At 41.3% G+C, this 19,195-nt stretch overlaps 1 protein-coding gene across 1 annotated transcript in view; it reads left to right on the top strand.

Moving 5' to 3' along the window:
* fam135b (family with sequence similarity 135 member B) overlaps window positions 1-19,195 on the top strand; it is a 51,419-nt gene that overhangs the window by 19,940 nt on the left and 12,284 nt on the right. The window contains exons 5-13 of the mRNA XM_005450743.4: window positions 4,859-4,929; window positions 5,709-5,882; window positions 6,469-6,595; window positions 10,180-10,339; window positions 10,999-11,048; window positions 13,096-13,251; window positions 15,690-15,763; window positions 15,844-15,998; window positions 16,104-18,066. Of these exons, the coding sequence (XP_005450800.1) occupies window positions 4,859-4,929; window positions 5,709-5,882; window positions 6,469-6,595; window positions 10,180-10,339; window positions 10,999-11,048; window positions 13,096-13,251; window positions 15,690-15,763; window positions 15,844-15,998; window positions 16,104-18,066 (2,930 nt within the window). The remainder of the gene's footprint in view (window positions 1-4,858; window positions 4,930-5,708; window positions 5,883-6,468; window positions 6,596-10,179; window positions 10,340-10,998; window positions 11,049-13,095; window positions 13,252-15,689; window positions 15,764-15,843; window positions 15,999-16,103; window positions 18,067-19,195) is intronic.

The raw sequence follows: 19,195 nt of genomic DNA, 5'->3' as shown, positions 1-19,195 counted from the left end.
AAATTTCCTCAGAAGTCAGTGTGCCATATGATTGCATTAGCAATAAATTTAATAACGCTCTATATGAACAGTTAGACATTATATAGAACCACTTTATAGAATTATATTTGTTTGCAAATGTTGGCAGCTATCAGCGAATAGTTATCAGCTATTTTGAAACAAAAAAAAGACACTTTATTCATAACAAGAACTCCATAACAGCAAATGAACTGTACAACAGAAAATGCAAATGCTATTTATGGTCTCCTCACAACAATGATAAGAAAAATAAACTGGGCCAATATGGTATGTTTGTTAATACAGAGACACACATGTTAATGTGATCTCTGGTCTGCCACTCAGAGACACAGGTCTCCGAGTGTCCAACATTCAGACAGCTACCTGAGGACACTCATGTGAGAGAAAATCTGCTCACACAGATATGTAGAGCCAAATGCTGTCAGTAAGGCCTCTGCAGTGTTCTGAAGACAGTTAAACTTGTCAGGTAGTGATGTCCAGCAGGTGAAAATGCAAGCTTCATGAACATACACAGCTGTAGATTCCAGCTGCTTCGATGTCGCATTAACTGGCATTAACTCAGCCAGTTAATGCCAGACAAATCTAGCTGCTCATTAAAGATTTCTGGTTTGATCAGAAAATAAAACATTGGTCCATACACCTGAAAGTCCCAAAAATGCATTGTGTCTCGAGTCTATGGATGCATTTTGACTAAAGACCGGCCCCCCAGATATTAAAGCCATAAAGCCTTTGAATGAAAACAAACGCTGTTGTGACAGTGATGTACACTGTCTTGTTGGTAAATGTATGATTTCTATTCATTTTACGTCAGATAAAAACTTTGGTTGTAAGTTTCAGATAATTATTTAATAACAGCCAGACATTTTAAATGAGAATAAGAAAGTATTTCTTTGTGCCCCCCTTTCCCTGTTAATGCCCTACCTGCCCCCCTGGCAAAACTTTCCTAGACCCCCACAGTTTGTCCCGAAGTCCGGGACAAACTGTGTTCCTTCTCAGCTCAACACGAAACGCGTAATAATTTCTCTGAATGCAGGACGATTCTGTTTGTACGGGACGGTTGGCAACTCTACTAACTAACCTTATGAATAAAGTTCACGATCAATAAAATCATAGCACCCGCCCAGCTGTATAGAAACTCCGTCATGCTAGCTAGTACGCAATACAAGTTATTGTAACTGACTGTAAAAAGTCAGCACAACGAAAATAAACTCCACCTAAACTTGGTTTATATCTGACCCAGATAGACTGCAGGTCATAACTTCTTACCTGAAGTTTAGTTCACCTGACGCTCCGACCGGCGGCTGCCTCGGGTCTCTCCTCCTCCTGCCTCCCCTTCCCTCATCCACCTGCTGGTCTTCACCACTTGTTAATTTTACTGAATCTGTGGAAGCTCCGCCATAGCCACCACCAAACAACTGAGTTATTTTTACACACCGACCAGCGTCTGGCCAATCCACCACCAAAAAAAAAAAAAAAAAATCATCGGGCCACTGAGCAAATGCCCTTATGCCCGATGGCCAGTCCAGCTATGGTCGTGCGTGCCATCAGTTAACCCTTCGCGTGCCAACGGTGGCATGCGTGCCTAGGGTTGCCGACCCCTGTTATAAAGCAACAGACCTTTCAGCCCAGCCCTATTTTTTCTGCATAATCCACCATATAAAATTGAATCAAGTGAAAAAGTCTCTTTTTAAAACTTGTTTTATTAGTTTTAATCTTTTAACTTTATGCACATTGCATTAAGCAAAAATGTAATTATATGCAACTGTCTTTGACTTGAAGAAATTTGTTTAACATTTAAACCTATTTTCTGCATATTCCAGCATATAATATAAGATAATGTTTTGTGTTTACACTCTTTCAAATCGATGCAAGTAAAACACAGCAGAAAATAAATAAAATCAAAGATTCAGCGGCACTAAGTCCTGTTGCTCTTACATCTATTGTCACCTGGAGGTTTGCCCGGTACAGCAGCGGTCATGTCAGTGGGGGGATCCGGGGGTTTCTTAGTGAATTTCACATTCCCGTGGCGGCGTGCTAGGTGCTTGCTAAGATTTGAAGTTTAATTTTTCGCTGTAGAAAGAAGTTTTCTTCCCATGCAGAGTGTACAGCGGATGCTAATGTTTTTGTCACTTTTTACAGAATCAAACTCAAAGTAATGTCAGTACGTCCAAGCTTTAAACGCTGCACAGTCGTACTCTCTCCCGCACTCCATAGTATCCATTGTTGATCTACACACATCTGTTGCTGCCACAGGCGTCACACGCTCGTACGTCAGTGTCATGAGACACTCTCACAAACAAAATCATGGTTTAGTAACTCAGTAACGCAGTGTGCTTACGGGAAGGTGACATTAATCTAATTTGGGTTTTTTTGCAATAGTAGTCACTTACTTTACTCGTTGCTTGAAAAAACTAATCGGATTACGGTAACACGTTACTGCCTATCTCTGGTAATCAGCTACCTTGGCCCACGCTGTGGTACCGGCCTGCTTCAAATCCACCTCCATCGTCCCGATACCCAAAAACTCCAACCCATCTAGCCTCAATGACTACCGCCCAGTAGCACTCACCCCCATCATCACTAAGTGCTTAGAGCAGCTGGTCCTAGCACACTTCAAATCCTGTCTCCCCCCCACCCTGGACCCCCACCAATTTGCATACCGCCAGAACAGGAGCACAGAGGATGCAGTCTCCATCGCACTGCACTCTGTCCTCTCACACCTGGACAACAACAACACCTACGCCAGAATGCTGTTTATAGACTTCAGTTCAGCGTTCAATACAATCCACCCCTCACAACTCATCAGGAAACTGACAGACCTGGGCATCAGTTCCCTCATCTGCAAATGGTTACTGGACTTCCTGACCAACCGCCCCCAACATGTCCGGCTGGATAACCGCTGCTCATCAACAATCACAATGAACACCGGTGTACCACAAGGCTGTGTGATGAGCCCTTTCCTCTACTCCCTCTTCACCCATGACTGCAGACCTGCTGATGGTTCCAACACCATCATTAAGTTTGCAGATGACACCACGGTGATTGGCCTCATCAGCGACAACGATGAGACCGCCTACAGGGAGGAGGTGGATCGTCTGGCTGAGTGGTGCAACAGAAACAACCTGCTGCTTAACACTGAGAAGACCAAGGAGCTCATCGTGGACTACAGGAGGAATGCTGACCCACATCCACCCATCCACATTAAGGGGACGGCTGTGGAGCGTGTGAGCAGCTTCAAGTTCCTGGGTGTCCACATCTCCGAGGATCTCACCTGGACGACCAACTGCTCCAAGCTGGTCAAGAAGGCTCACCAGCGCCGCTTCTTCTTGAGGACTCTGAGGAAGAACCACCTGTCCTCAGACATCCTGGTGAACTTCTATCGTTGCACCATCGAGAGCATCCTGACCAACTGTATAACAGTCTGGTACGGGAACTGCTCTGCCTCGGACCGGAAGGCGTTGCAGAGGGTCGTGAAAACTGCCCAGCGCATCGCCGGAGCACCACTTCCTGCCATAAAGGACATCTACAGGAAGCGGTGTCTGAAAAGGGCTGGGAAAATCATCAGAGACCCCAGTCACCCATCACATGGACTCTTCACCCTCCTGCCCTCTGGGAGGCGCTACAGGAGCCTCCGGACTAAGACCACCAGGTACCGGAACAGCTTCTTCCCCACAGCTGTCAGACTCCTGAACTCTGCCTCCTGACATCCGACCCACGTTAAACTCATGGACTGAACATACACACACCCACAACCACCTACACACACACACACAATGGACAACTGTACCCTCAAACACACAATAATAACATGGACTGAACCACCACTCACAACCACTAGCACTTTATATTGCCACTGTAGAAATTATCCACATATCTCACTTATCTTAACTGCACTACTGTATAGTTCTGTGTAAATAATCATTCTGTACATACGATAATTTTTAATCCTACAACTGTTTATAACTTGCATAGTTCACATTTCTGTATAACTGTATATCTCAGATTTCTGTATAGTTTTTATTTCATATTTATATCCTGTTCATAGCCTGTACATAGCTTGTACTCACTACAGCCTGTACATACTTATAGTTATAGAATATTCATAACATACTTCATACCGTGTACATTATAACATACCATAATAGACCCATTTCTGTAATATACTTACATATCTATATTATTGCTAATATATATTGTAATATATCTATATCATGACTAAAGCACTTCTGGATGGATGCAAACTGCATTTCGTTGCCCTGTACCTGTGCATGTGCAATGACAATAAAGTTGAATTCTATTCTATTCTATTCTACTGCTAACTAGCTTGATTAGCAAGGTGTAGTTATAATTCTATGTGATATCAATGCTACATTTGGTTAGCAAATAAACAGGCGCAAGTAAATAAGTATAATCGAACATCGATTAAAATACACTAATGCAAAGGTACAGAGACGAAAACTCTCACAGACTCATGGGCCACTTGATGCCATGTCCAAAGTGAGTTAACCCACGTTTATTTTCATTTTACACCATTAAAAAGCATGTTTAGAACCTGGTAAAAAGGCATGTGGCTTCTATGGAAAGTTTCCCCAAAATAATAACTGTGTGGACGGATAGATTTGTATACATCTGGACACTGTAGTTAGGGGCGTGGTCACCCTGACAGACCAGTTGAGGTAACTGAACTTGACCTGTCTACATGGGGTTTTTTTGGTTTGTTTTGTGATCCAAAGATTATGATAGCAGTCAGTTTGGATGGAGGGTTGTTTTTTATGATTCTTTTGTGCCCATGGTCTTTCAATATTTATGCATCAACAGCCCTTATCGTTCCCATTTGCAGGTGGAGGAGGCCTTGAGTGAGGTGGATTTTCAGTTGAAGCTGGATCTTCATTTCACTGACAATGAGCAGCAGTAAGTTTCTGAACCACTTTGAAAATATGTGTTTGGTGTGTATTTGAGATATGAAGTGAGCAACTTTCCCATTGGGCTATTGGGCATCACTTTAAGCGCCTGATCACAAATATACGGCATACGATCCATGATTACAGGGATTTGTATGTTTGCTTGGGACAAAAGGAAGAAGAAGAAATATTTAGATTGTATCATCATTCTTGATATGGGATTATGAGCGAGCAGCTTTCCCAGTTATTTAAAACCAGTACTTGCTAAAGGCAGTTGCCATGATATTTCCCACTCACTTAACAAAGAGATGCTCCTTTTAATGTGAAGTTATAGGCGCTCCAGGGTCACACTTTTAGTATCAGCAATAAAACCACTTCTTTAGTTATCTGCACTCTCTGGCACAGATACAAAGATTATCAGATTTTAATTTTTTATGTATTATTTAATTATCATTTTCAGTGCTGAAAAAAAGCAGGCATTGAAATTGTGCTTAGTAATTATTGTGTTAACAGTCTACTCATAACATAAATAACAGTTATGATTCCTCATATTAATAACTTTAACTGTAAATATTTTCATTAGGGTTTCCTGATTAATACCAACGGAGAACTTTACAGTGTAGCATTATCTGATTAAAGCATCTGAGTGCTTCCATCAATGATTTTGTTTAGTTATTCTGTCCTTTGTTAGATGAGTCATTCAAATGGAACAGCTGCAAACATTATGGACGATGGCAAAAAAAGGACGGTTTTCACTTAAAGAGTTGGGTTTTGTTTTTATTCCCTCAGGTTGGCCGATATAGCGACTGTCCCCTTGATCAGCAGTCGGACCCTCAGCCTCCATTTCCACCCGCGAAGAGGCCTCCACCACCACGTCCCTGTCATGTTCGACTATTTCCACCTGTCAGTCATTTCTGTGTCCATCCACGCTTCACTGGTTGCCTTACATCAGCCACTGCTCAGGTAAAGTCAGGAAAGCTTGCAACTGTTTCGCATCCTGCAGACCCCTAATTTTCACATTGCACATATTTGTATGTGATTTGTTATGATCCCAGGAACCCAACTATTCTTCCCACTGCACAGTCTGCAAATCTTCCTTGGATTCATCTTTGTTTCTTTATAAATAAACCATTCATTTTGTAATCTATGGCTTTGAATGCTGCTTGGAGAGGTGTTCAAGAAAAAAGGTCAACCATCTGCAATGAGCAGGTTTTAATTTTTTAAGTAAAAATCTAACTGAAATGAAACCCATACAATCAAGAAGACGAGAACGTGAGCTTGAACTGCTGGCACATCTTTTGCAATTGATAATGTATCTCTTGGCGAGCTGAATGAATAATTTTCCAAACACTCATCTGATGAATTCAGCCGTCAGTGTCATAGTCGGTGTTCCAACATGCATTACATAGATTACTGCAGCACTTGACTGATTGCAGCAGAACTGCTCTTATTTCTCAGTTCATGTCTTCCTTCAGAGTCACAAACAGTAAATACAACACACACATATTCATACTTTGCCCCTGCTGTGTCATCCCTGCTCTCTCTCCAGCTTTGCCCGTACGGGGAAGGGCTCCTGGCTTGGGAAGGGCTCGCCAGAGAGCACGAACGACCCGTCCGCCATGTCTGTAGAGAACCTCGTGTTTGGCGCTGGCTACTGCAAACCTGTCATCTCTGAGGTGTGTTAACCTTTAGCGGTTCAGCTTCTTTCAAATAGAAAGTCACACAAAGTGAAAGCCTATTTTGTCTCACAAAGCTGAAAACAAATGTCTCCCTTTGAGCTGGTTGTTCTCTTCTTTTTGTGAGCGAGCAGCTAAATGCCAAGCGATGACGTAAACAGAAAGGTTTAGGACAGAGGCCGACAGATTTAGCCGGGATTTGTTTGGGCATGTCATCCAGAAGCAACGGGATTTTGAGCTGGGAAGGGAGTCGTCCTGATTTGGATTACAGATTCCAGACCTTGTCTGTCCTTCAGAATCAGTCATTTGTTGGCACTATGTAGAATCCTGGAGGTTTTAAGACCAGAGGCCAACGTGGTGATTATCACTGTGCAGCACTGTGGTGTTTCATACTATTTGTTGCCGCTTGCCCAGGCTTGTAGGCTTCCAGGCTTAGCATCTGGAATTGATAGGAACTCCCACTGGAAATGATGGTGCTGTCTCTCATGCCTCTGGCTTATTTATAGTACACTTAAGATTCACAATGAAAGACATAATAATCTATCATAATTACTAATCATGATTATATATGTCCTATAGGAAATTTATTTTATTACCTTTTATTCACCTAGGCATATATTAGTAAAAAGCTGTATTCAGTAGTAGCAGGTGATAAAATACACCCATGACTCATGTTCGTTATTGTGACTCAACAACTTCTTTCTTTCTTTAGTTTTGTAATTAGCCTTGATTCTGTGACTGTGTAGCTAGCTGTCAGTCAATAGGAGAGAATGCAGCACTTGGTTAACAAGCCCTACAGCTCGCAGATAAAAGTGAGAAATCTGCAGCTGTACGGAGACACAACCAGTATACAGCAGGCGTGTCAAACGTATGGGAAGCGGGCCAGAAGAGGCCCCATCAAAGGGTCCAGTGTGAAAAGATATCATTAAAAATCAGTGTGGTGATTCCAGCAGTTTCTTTTTTCCAAAAGACTCATAAAAAGGTTTTGTGCATTTGTAGATCCACTGTGTGGGTGCATTTGAGACACAGTGCCACTTATTTACCATCATTTCTCCTGTAAATGGAAGATTCATGTACAAAGTTACATGTTTTTTTTAAAACTAGAAGAAAATGTTTTATATTTCAATATGTTACAATGCAGTGATTCTACACAGCACGGGTGAACGATAGTTCTAATCTCACATAGATTCCTGTCTAGACTGGTTTGGCTAGCTTACAGATAAGGAGCCATAGTAACACAGTATATCTTTGCACTATCAAGCAGCTAGCCTGTCCTTGTGACCTATCTTTGGACTCGGAGCAAACAGTACTGAGCAGACGAAAGGAAAAAGAACCTGTGACCTTTTTTAAGTCTCCCAAGAATTGCAAAACTTTGCCAAATGCAGCGGTGTACTCCCAACGCAACCCGAATCTATGATAGTTTCACTGCTGCTGTTTTCAGGTATCACTGCATATCCAAAAAGTATATTTTGGGGCTGTTGTTCCTTACTGAGTTTAGCTTTCCTGTGTATATTTGGTAATTAAACCGACATAAGGTACAAAGAGTTTTTCCTCAGGTTTTATAACATGCATCTCTCAGGTCTCCGTTAACGTCACGCTCTGCACAGTAAATCCTAATGAGCTCCCAGGCCCCCACGCCACCTTGACGCTCCTCCTCCCAGTTTTTACTCCCACCCCTGGCTGGGCACTTTAATAAGCTCAGCGTTTAGCCAAGCGGGGGGGTTCCGTTTGATCACAGTAATGAGTTCTGCTCACAAGCGCCACGTACCACATAGCTGCAGGTGAAAGCTGCGCACAACGCTGCAGACTCTTTCACCTTTATTTATTTACAGCTTTTTACCTGCGGCTACACTTAGTTTCCAGCACTTTCCCCCTCAACATGTGTCATTTTGTCTAAATCTTGTGCTTCTGCTGTAAGATAAGACTTTTTAAAATTTGGTGTTTCTTTGTAAAAATTAAACACAAAACTGGAACACTGGAATGAAACGCTACCTGCATGCTTCAGAAGTAAACGACTCCATAGCAAATTAGACAAGCAGCAAACAGAAGCAGAAATCCACATCAGGTGAACTGTGGCAGATTTGAACCATTGTTAGTGTATAGAGAAACTGTGCTTTTAGGATAATGACTAGTTTATAGGGGGGAAAAAAGCTTTTCGGTGCACCTCGCTCACAGTCTGTTCCCAGCGGGCCTCTATAAAGCTAAAGAGAATTATGGAAGTAAACATACAGGTGTTCCTTCCTGGTTCGGGTATACTCCACTGGAGCAATTACAGAGTGTGCACAGGTATGATGATAGGGCCGGCAACTTTACTAGCTCGAGGGAAATTACAGTACATCCTCAGATACTCAGGCATCACATGCCTTGTGGAGCTCTACGCTCCACAGGGGCAGCCAAACATCTCAGCGTTGGGTGGGAAGAACTCTGTTGATGGGTGTTTGGGGTCAGGGACCATGGGTGGTGACAGGCACACTGTGATGACTCATGTCTTCAGTGATACAGTCTTTTTGGACCACTATCTCTTCTAGAAGACTTCAAGGCTTTGGTGATTTGTAGTTGGTTGCACAGTGCCAGCAAATGCTATTAACGGCTTTGGTGAAGCACAGCTAGAGCCTGTCCTTCATTGTTAGAGAGCCATCTGCTGGAACAAAGGCCCATATTACAGCCCAGATTTTACTGGACGATCAAAAAGCAGAGGTTTGTACTTGAGCTACCAGATTTTGTTGTTTTTATTATTTCTCTTTTTATGTGCTGGTTCCTTGTCAAACAGCTTTCCAGCTACATTTTACCATACACTTATCTATGTAAGAAAGAAACACTCAGTGGTAAATGGGCTGGCAGGCAGATGGGAGAGAGACAGCAGACACTGACGGAGGTTAGTTGTTTTTGTTATACTTGATGACTCGCACCCTTTACATTCTCAGTTTCAGTTTCCTTCTTTTGGATGAAGTGCAAAATAACATGGTATAAAAATAACTTTTCTACACCAGCTATCACTCAGAGAAAACTGATGGTAGTGCTTTCATGACGCAGAAGCAATTTTTTGGGCAATTTTTTTGGGGTGACTCATCTACTCAAAACCATATCTACCTACAGGCACAAACAAAGAACCTGTGTCTGGACGTTTGATTCTAGGTCAATAGATATAATGTGAAGCATAGTTAAATACTATTTCATACAGATTGTTGCACAGATTTTAAAAAGACTATTTAAAAAGACTATTCTCCAAGCAGTGCTTTGCTTCTTGGGCAAAGTTCCCACACCTGGGACCTCTGAAGGCCCTAAAGGGCTGCTATACATCCACGTGTGCCACATAAATGTCTTGATCTGCTGTTACAGCTCACAGCTAGCTGTGTTTAGGAGGCATTTGTTTTATTGTATCAGATCTTTCAGGGAATTATTGTGACTGCAAAAGAAAGCTTCTATTACTAAGAGGTCAGAGCAACAAACCTTCAAACCAGGCTATAGTAGAGCCTGTTAAGTTCAAGTATGTGTACATGTTTGTCATTAAAAGAGGACATTATTCTTGAGAGGTGACTCGTGACCTACATAGCAGCTGACATTTCCTCTGTCCTTCTCCTCAGGGAAGCTTTTATGTGCCCAGTGAAAACTGCCTGCAGAGAGCTCATACGTGGCACCGGCGACTCTGTCGCCTCCTGTTGGTGGCACACAGAGGCCTGCACACGTACTACACGGCACTCATGAAGGAGATCCCGCAGCTGCAGCAGATTCCCCTGGAATCAGGTGGCGCATATATAGACTTGGACATGTTTCTTCATTGAAAGTCTAGTGAGATCTGAAAATAACATATTGGAACATTTTAATAATCCAGTAACTGTTTTCTTTGTTTTTTATGACAATGTAAACTATTAAAAATATAATTAAAACTGTAGAAAAAGTATTATTTTAATGAACTTGTCAGAAAGTAATTTAAAATCATCCCAATAGAAATAGAGGACTAACATTAAACAGTTTACCTGTACTGAAAACTAAACTATAAGTACTGCTATTATTTGATGTACTTGTTATGTATTCTCTAAACCTTTTTCCGACTCTGATACAGTGATAGTATATTTACCCTTAAACCTTAACTTCGTATATATCTAGTGGCGTACAAGTATGCGAATTATAACCTCCAGTTTTCCGAACACAGTTTGATCACATGGTCTTTAGCAGTGAATGTAATTGTTTCCATATTTGCCCTTTTAGATGGGGCTTTGTGCAGCCTCTTAGCCACTCAGTAAAACAAGCCATTTCAGTTCCCTTCACTTCAGCTTGTCTGTATCTAAAACTGTGCACATATGCTTAACTTGTTTTATAAGATTTTCAAACTATATGTGTGTATGACCTTCGGTGACAGGATAATGAAAGTTAAAACTCCCCAAATATCTTTATTCCCACAGATGTGTCGCCTGTAGAAGAAACTCTAAATCAGCTGACAATAGAGCTGCAGGTATGTTCATGCCTTTGTATGCTAGTTACAAACATATCTTATTTTATTATTTTATTTTTAACCTCATCAATGCACAGCACACACTGACAATAACAAAAGTACTTTATTATAGAGCTCTCTGTAAGAAAACATTACTTTTTAGAGTCTAACCAACACAGCAGCCTCTGTCACTTTTCACTTTGATATCTCACTAGTCCATAGTTCCTGCTGTTTCCTATTTGTTCCTATTCTAATACAAAAAAGCACCAGCATGCTAAGAATAGATTCACATTAAAAAAGTTATTTCTTTATATTGTTATGTGCTTCTAAGGAATCAAACGTCTTAATTTTTAGAGTGATCTGGAGCAAAAGTTTTCTAGACATTCTGACTCAACATTTTTAGTCCACTCCTTCTAACTGACCATTTATTAAGTCACTTAACACTGACCTATGAACTATCAAGCAATCAAGTAAAGGATGAGCCAGTGTTCTCACTACACATAACAGAAACTTAGCAAAGAAACACTTTTAAATAATATCTTTAGGCACTTTGTTACGAGCAGCCTGTGAAAAAAAATCACGATTTGCTTCCATGTGTTTGGATGAATCTGCAAAAAATGCCAAAGACAACTTATAAAATAGTATTTTTACACCAGAGAGGTGATTCCCAAAGAGCTATTAGTCAAAAACTTGGCGTATCTCATCATGGTGTGCAATGTGCTCTTAATAAAATTGGAAGTAACTGAGCAAGTGTGAGACAAAATAAGATGTAGGAGACCTAATGATATATATCACAGATGAACAGTATCTGATTTAGGAAAAAATCCGAAGCCTCATCAGAAAAGGACTCTGTGGAAGAGTGGTGGTAGTATGTTGGGTTATAAGTTTGGGATTCGTTGAGTGGGTAAACAACGATTTGAGATAAACAACACTAGGTGCAGCCATCCGTAACAAAAACAGTCTCGGGTGTGGAGCTAAAATTTAGCCAGTTCTGTTGGGAATCCTGTCAAATTTATGGAATTATGAAGATAGAAAGGTGCCATCAGATTTTGATCCACCACGATACAACTGGAAAATGTCTGATTGGCAACAGCTTTTTTTAGCATGACGATGATCCCAAACACACTCCCACTGCACTAAAAACATCGACACAGTGGAACATTATCAGTCATGGACAGGCCTCTCCAGAGCCCGGACCTGAAAACAGTGTAACAGTGTTCATTTTGACCAAAAAGCATAAAGCAGCCAACATCCAAAGAAGAGTGAATCCTGGAGAACTATTCCTGAAGACTCCTTAAAGAAATGACATGAAAGCTTGACTAAGAGATTTCAGGCTGTGCTGCAGCAAAAACAGGATTCACTTTTCATGTCGTGATCTTTATGTTTATGTGCAGGAATCTATTCTTAGTACTTATTTCAGTTTACTTCCTTTAGTTTAGCTCAAAAAAAGGAAGTGTTTTAGTTCCCTCATTTTTTTTGGTCCTGTCATTGTTGTTGTCCTGATGGCGTTCACCTGTTATTCTTCTTCTCCGTGCTGTGTGCATTTAGTTGGTTTTCTACTTCAGTCTTTGTCAGTTTGTTGTGTGATCTCCGTCTCGCTTCTTTCCCACTGTTTGTTACTGCTTAAGTGCTTTTACCCTGGTTGTTTTTCTGCATTTGGTTTTTGGTGTGCATTGATATGTGACTTAATCAGAATATGTTGGGGCATTTAATAAAATCTGTTTATGAGGCCGGAGCTTTTCAGTATAATGAAGCTATTAGATGATGCCAGTAAAAATGGTCGTGATTAGTGTTTAGGTGAGCAGCTGCCAACCAGTCAATCTAGGATCTGACAATTCTTCACTGTGTAGGCAAACTGCCACTCCATACTTGGATATAAATTTCCTATTAATAATCCGCCCACAGTCATTTTCATATCAGACAGATTGTAGATCCTGTTTTCTTTGTAGGTATAAATATGTGAGCAGGACAATCACCCATCCTTGGACTTGTGCATGCTTTATTCTGGGAGTTCTTTGAAATGCAACACTTTCAGCTAAATATTACAGGACTGCGTTTTTCTTTTCAGCTGCAAGAAGGCCACGAGAAGGTAGCGGAGCAGATCAGCAGGGACGTAAGCCAGCTGTGCTTCCAGCTGGCTGCTCTGTGGAGCTGCTTCCTGGAGGCCGCTGTGTTCAACCCCCACATCCTGTCCTATCTGGCCCAGGAGCACCACACGCTCAGGGTGAGAGTTTAGCTCCATCAAAGGCAGACTTACACAATGTTCAAACGTCATCATTTGCCTCTCTGAGGTGCTGAGTCTTTATTAGGCCCCGGTGCCGATATGTTTAAATATAGTAATTGTGATCCTCGGCACCCACGCTAAAATGCAAGAATACCACAGAACAAGAAAAAATGTTTCATAAGTATTGACATTTTATCTCTGAAAGCAGCTCCTTAAAGGCATGTTGCCGCCAGTTTTCAGAAAGTAACATGATACTGAACAACAGTCTGTCTGAGAAGAAACAAACTAACTTTCACATCGATGAGGAAATACATGTCAAAGTTATGCCCAATCAAGCATCAATAACTGTTATGCACTAAAAAATTTCTGATTATTACCTATAATAAGTACTGTTGATTATTGGAGGTTAAGTAGGAGCCAGGTGCTTTTGATCAAGTGATCATCACAAAAAGGACTGACCTCTGTAAAAGCAGATGTGACACAATCCTCCCAGGGGTGAACATCCCAGCAAATTCATCCCAAGATTACCTCAAGCAAAGCTCAGAGATATTACAAAAATTACTTTTTAGGAAGAGCTGCCAGGAGAAAGTGTCGTCTCCCTAAAAAGAGCGTGGCAGCAACTTTGGTTGCATCTTAGCAAACCTCAAGACTTGAAAAATCCTTCAATTAGATAAGACCTTCTACCTGCCCATCATCGTCTTCTTCTTCTACTACCAATACTGGCTGGTCTCTGTTTACTGATCATCACCTACATCCTTAACCTTCAACACCTTCTTCCCAGATATCTGGCAACTCTTCCCTACCACCTAGGACCAGTTTCAGCTCCTGAATTTTGTGCAACTTTGCTCCTTTTTCAACTTCCAATATTTAATCCCTCTTCCTGCCTTCACTTACTTCCTTTTCTTGACTTTCAAAGTCACCCTGCACCCTACCGACACGGTGTTGTAATGACGAGTGGGCCAAAAGTTCCCCCACAGTGATGTTAGAGAAAATGATTACTTCACATTCTTGCTAGTAAAGACGGTTTTACAAGCTATTGAATAAGGTGTACTTAGTTTTTCACAGGAGTGCATAAAGTTCTGTAAAAAGACTATACATGTTATTGTCTCCTTAAAGTTTGGTCTTGGAAATACATCTGATCCCATGACATCAAAGTCTGTTCAATCACATGAAGACAATAAGATACCAGAGGCAGCCAAGTCAGGCTTTAAAAGGGGAGCTTTGTTCTCATTTCCAGCTCTGCATATTTATTCTTGGATTCTTCTAGAGTAACTGCACATGATTTAAATTTATCATTATATATCCCATACTGGCCCTCAGTTCATCCTCTGTCTAAATAAGCCTTATAAGCTCTCCTTCCCCTGCACTTAAGCCTAGTTGACTTTCTCAAACAGAAGATTTGATCGCAGGTGGGTAAGAAGCATGAAAAGTCTGTGCTTAGCTTACTGAATATGTGTAAGATCAGACACAAAGTTTAAATGATGTAATTTCATATCATGAACCCCTCAGTCATGTCCCACAAAATAAAGTTGTCCTTTTTTCCATGTGCATAATTTATTCTGTTGTTAAATATTGAATACACTAATTTCCAATCTTTACTGGCACAGAGAGAACGAGGAATAGTAATTTTAAAGTGTAAAATGCATCAAACCTGTTGCCATTAACACGGCAGGCTTGCTGCTCCCTCTCTGAGGCCACGTTTAGACTATGTTTAGTCTCATTGCTGAGTCACTTGATTATTTGTGAGCTTTGAGTGTTTCAAAAGGAATTATTGAAATTATAAATGCCATTCTGGACCTCTATATCTTAAAACTTGCTGAGCAATCTAATATGATTTCCCATGCAGTTTCTATTAAGTCACTGGGCTGTTTAATATAAAAATGTTCTACACAGTGGAGTAGCTCTCAAAGCTTTTTCGTCTCAGTTGTCTGAAAATGAAAATGAACATGTTTGCTTTAGTATTAGATTACCTCACGGAGATACTGTCATCTTTCCACTGCAACAGTGCAGTTAGGACTTCAATTAACATTTATTCTTCAAATATTGTTGGGTTGGAAATACACCAGAAACAATATTCCTGGTGATTTACCTGTCGTGGTGGCTGACTCTTGAGGTTGATGCATTTCTAATTAGACATTAGACTGGAAGAAGTGATTTCCTTGCAGACTAATGTTAATAACCTCACAATATCTACCTGGTCATCAGTGTCTGTTAAGGGGAACAGGTTTGAGTTAAGTTCAGCCTTTATATGGAACATTTAACATTTAGACAAACCATCCTAAATAGAAAAATTGTAACTTTAAAACCAACGTGCTCATCAAATACTTTTTTCTTGTTTATTGAACCAAGAAATTGAACCCAACCATAGGTTTGCCAGTGATCTGAGACTGAGGCTCTTCTCAAAAATTAATTTTTTTGTATGTCTCTGGAAACACAAGGTCAGGAGGTTCTCCGAGGCGTACTTTTTCACCGAGCACCACAAAGAGATATCTCTGACATTTCAAGAGGAATTGTAAGTACAACCCCTGTCAGAAAGCTCATTCTGTGAGTGCAAATATGTATAATATTTAAAATTGAATTCTCCTGATTTAGAATCAATAGACACGGCCAGATAGCTGCAGAAGTACGGAGCTCAGACTACTTGACCAAGATGCCTCCTTTACCTGTTGAGTGCCTGGACATCGATGGAGACTGGAACAGCCTGCCTATCATCTTTGAGGACAGATACGTGGAGTCTCCTCAAACACGTACTACAAAATATATATCTTTTGCTACCTGCTATTAACATGTCATTACGTATTGTCTCAGGACCAAACTCTTGTTCTACAAACTGAATTTCTTTATCTTTCCAGAGTACATATCACATGTGCCAATGCCTGCAACTGCTGATGGACAAACCAACTTAGATCTTGCCAAGAGGATTCTCGAAAGCAGCCAAGAAGCCGTATCACCAGCAGTACCCAAGGATTCTCTGGGTAGTGAATGCACAGGCCTGCCCTTGTATGTCTCTCTCACAGCAGACCAGAATAAGAACGACACCAGATGTACCCAGAACATCATTCCTACTGAGGGCAGAACTGAACTTTCCGCGGCAGTGAAGGAAAACGTGACGGAAGCAGCAGAAAATCACAGCCAAAATAAGGAGAGCTATAGTTCAGGCGAGATCTACGTTGCAAATAAGTCATGTGATCCTTGTAGAGGAGAGGCACTTTTGGTTCCCTCCTCAAGCTTTAGTCCCCTCACAGATTCTGCAGACAACATTGACAAGTCTCCTTCTCAACCTGTAACAGAAGTAATTGCCCAACTTTGTGATGCCACAAACCACAGCAATGCAATACAGAATGAAAACACTGAAGAGCAGTCTGACATCGCCATGCCTTTAAATCACTCAGTGGATGATGAAAGTGAGGATGTCCCTCCTATCAGCGTACCCGCTGGCTGTCCAGTAATACCCCTCTTTCCGGGTGAGCTCAGAAAAGAGACGACTCACCGCGGAGGTTTGGTCGGCACCAAGGTCATGAAGCGCTCGTCCTCTGTTATTTCAGACTCAGGTATTGAGAGTGAGCCTAGCTCTGTAGCGTGGCCGGTGGAGGCCGCACTGCGAGGACGACCCCCTCTGGACTTTTCCAGCGAACGGGAGATCCCACAGCAAATAGTGTTAAAGCATCCGGTGCACCGCAGCTATCTGGAAGGCCTGCAGATGGAGAGCAATGGCAGCCTTCCAAGTGGAGGTATACAGGCTTCACTTACATCAATTAGTTCTCTGCCCTATGAGGAGGATCAGCATCAGAGGCAGCTCAGCAAGCTGACCAAGTCTGTTTCTGCGCCGCAGATAAGTAGCCCAGAAGATGTAGAGGATGGCCATATGCTGCTCAACCAGGAAACAGATTGCAAGAGCTTAGTACAACATGAAGATTCATGTAGGACAAACTGTTCTTTGTACAGCAACCTGGATTCTGAACAGTCAGAATTATCTCCATTAGACATGAGTTCATCATCAAATCCTGGCCATATTGTCAAGGAGAATGGGACCTCTGAAAAGTCAAACTCTCCACAGTACCTGTCAGAGACATACAGGATTAAGTCAGCGTCAAGCAGTGTTTCTGAAGTATTACTTTTACAAGAGTCTGCAGAAAGCCCTCATGTCAAGGAAAGTGCTGTTACTGGCAGCCAGAGGCAGAATACGAACAATCAAACACACATCAGTGGAGTAACCTCAGTGAAGGATGTCTTTGTCGTTGAATCGGAAACGGTGCCCTGCAGCTGTGGAAACAAACCATGTGTGCATGAAAGTGCAACAGATCAGGAGAGGATTAACACGGGAGATGAGTGCCAAAGTTTCCATCAGACCCAACTATTTGGGGCTGAGAAACATGAATGTCTAGATCCCTCACAGATACTTATAAAACCTTCATGCTTCAGTGATCTGCCCAACAGTAACAGCACCACACAGAGGCCAAGTGACCCCTTGGGCGTGACAAACAGAGAGATAGTTTCACCTGCTGATGTAAATGGTGTATCGAGCTGTGAGAAAGCGCCTTTGGACTGCCAGTCCAAGGCCTCCAAGATCCCGAACTCAGGGCTAGCCTTTGTGAACAAGAAGATGGTGGAGGTGGTGAACATGTCAGTCTCCTGTGCCCCAACCTGCCTGCCATTTTCATCCGTCCTGAGAGACTCTCCATCTATCAGTGGAATGTCCACTCGTCAAACTACCTCACCTATCACCCATCAGCCTCTGGGCTCCTTCGGTATCATCTCCTCATCTTCACTCAGTCCCCTGAACATGGATGAAGAGACAAATGAACGAATGCTGAAGTGAGTTTTTGTTTTTCCTAAACTTATTCTTGGCAAAGGACAGGCATTCTACCTCTTTGTATCCAGTGAAGTATCTCTTGAAGGAAACTCCTCTGTGGTTTATAAGTACACTTACTACTTACTTTTGTGTTGCTGCTCAACACAAAAAAGACATTTTAAAGTGCAAATCACATCCAATTTACACAGAGTTTTACGATCTATAAGCCTTATACAACTTTCTTGTGGTATTTACCAAGCAGTAACATTTAGAAATGAAAAATTAAATGCATTAGCTAAGCAGACCTAGCAATGCTTGCTAGCTTAGCTAATATATAACGTCTCATTGAAATGTGCTCAATTCTCTTTGCTCTGCAAAGTAAAATAACTTTTTCCAAAGCAAACAAACAAGATGCAAGATGCATTAAGTTGGGAATATGGGAAAAAGCAGAAATACACAAAGAATGATACACATACAATGCCAGTGTGTGCTAACAAAGAGACAAGACTTATGCTGCACTTTGGTTTGCAGAGTAAGGAAGAAACCAAGAACCGCCTTCTTAAAGAAGCACAAGTATATTTTCAGTCTGAAGATCTTAAACCTCTGAGGTCTAAGTTGTCATCACTGGCAACACCAACTCTAATAGCAACCTAACCATAACTAATGGGAATTTGTCATATATGTTTTTTTAATGTATTCCCTCAAGTTCTGGCAATGAGGGAATCAAGAAAAAAAAATAACTGACACATTGAAAACTATTCATATTTATTCAAATAAAGGCCTCTTTTACCTTTTTCTAAAAAACTGTTTTAGGGTAGGACTAGGGTTAGGATTATGGTTACTACCTGTGATGACTTTGGCCTCAGAGGGTTAACTGGATGCTTCAAATAAATACCATTCTAGGTTATTCAAAGTTACCAGTTTAGGCAGAAGAAATGACTGTAAACCTTAAACTTGGTTACCATTAAAATGTGGCATTAAACTGTTGACTTCACAGACCTATTGAGTAGCTGCAAATTTCAAGATGTATTAACATAGCTTTGCAAATGTTCTCAGTCCTTTGACATCAGTTCTGTTATGCACTTTCCAAGTTCAAGGACAGATGTGATCAATTTCACAAGTTCTGAAGCGCAGTATTTAGCTAAAATGTCT

The sequence above is a fragment of the Oreochromis niloticus genome, linkage group LG22 (assembly GCF_001858045.2).
Source record: "Oreochromis niloticus isolate F11D_XX linkage group LG22, O_niloticus_UMD_NMBU, whole genome shotgun sequence".
Classification (NCBI taxonomy): domain Eukaryota; kingdom Metazoa; phylum Chordata; class Actinopteri; order Cichliformes; family Cichlidae; genus Oreochromis; species Oreochromis niloticus.
Note: the sequence above shows the minus strand (reverse complement) of the source record. Positions and strands in the feature narration are given on the sequence as shown.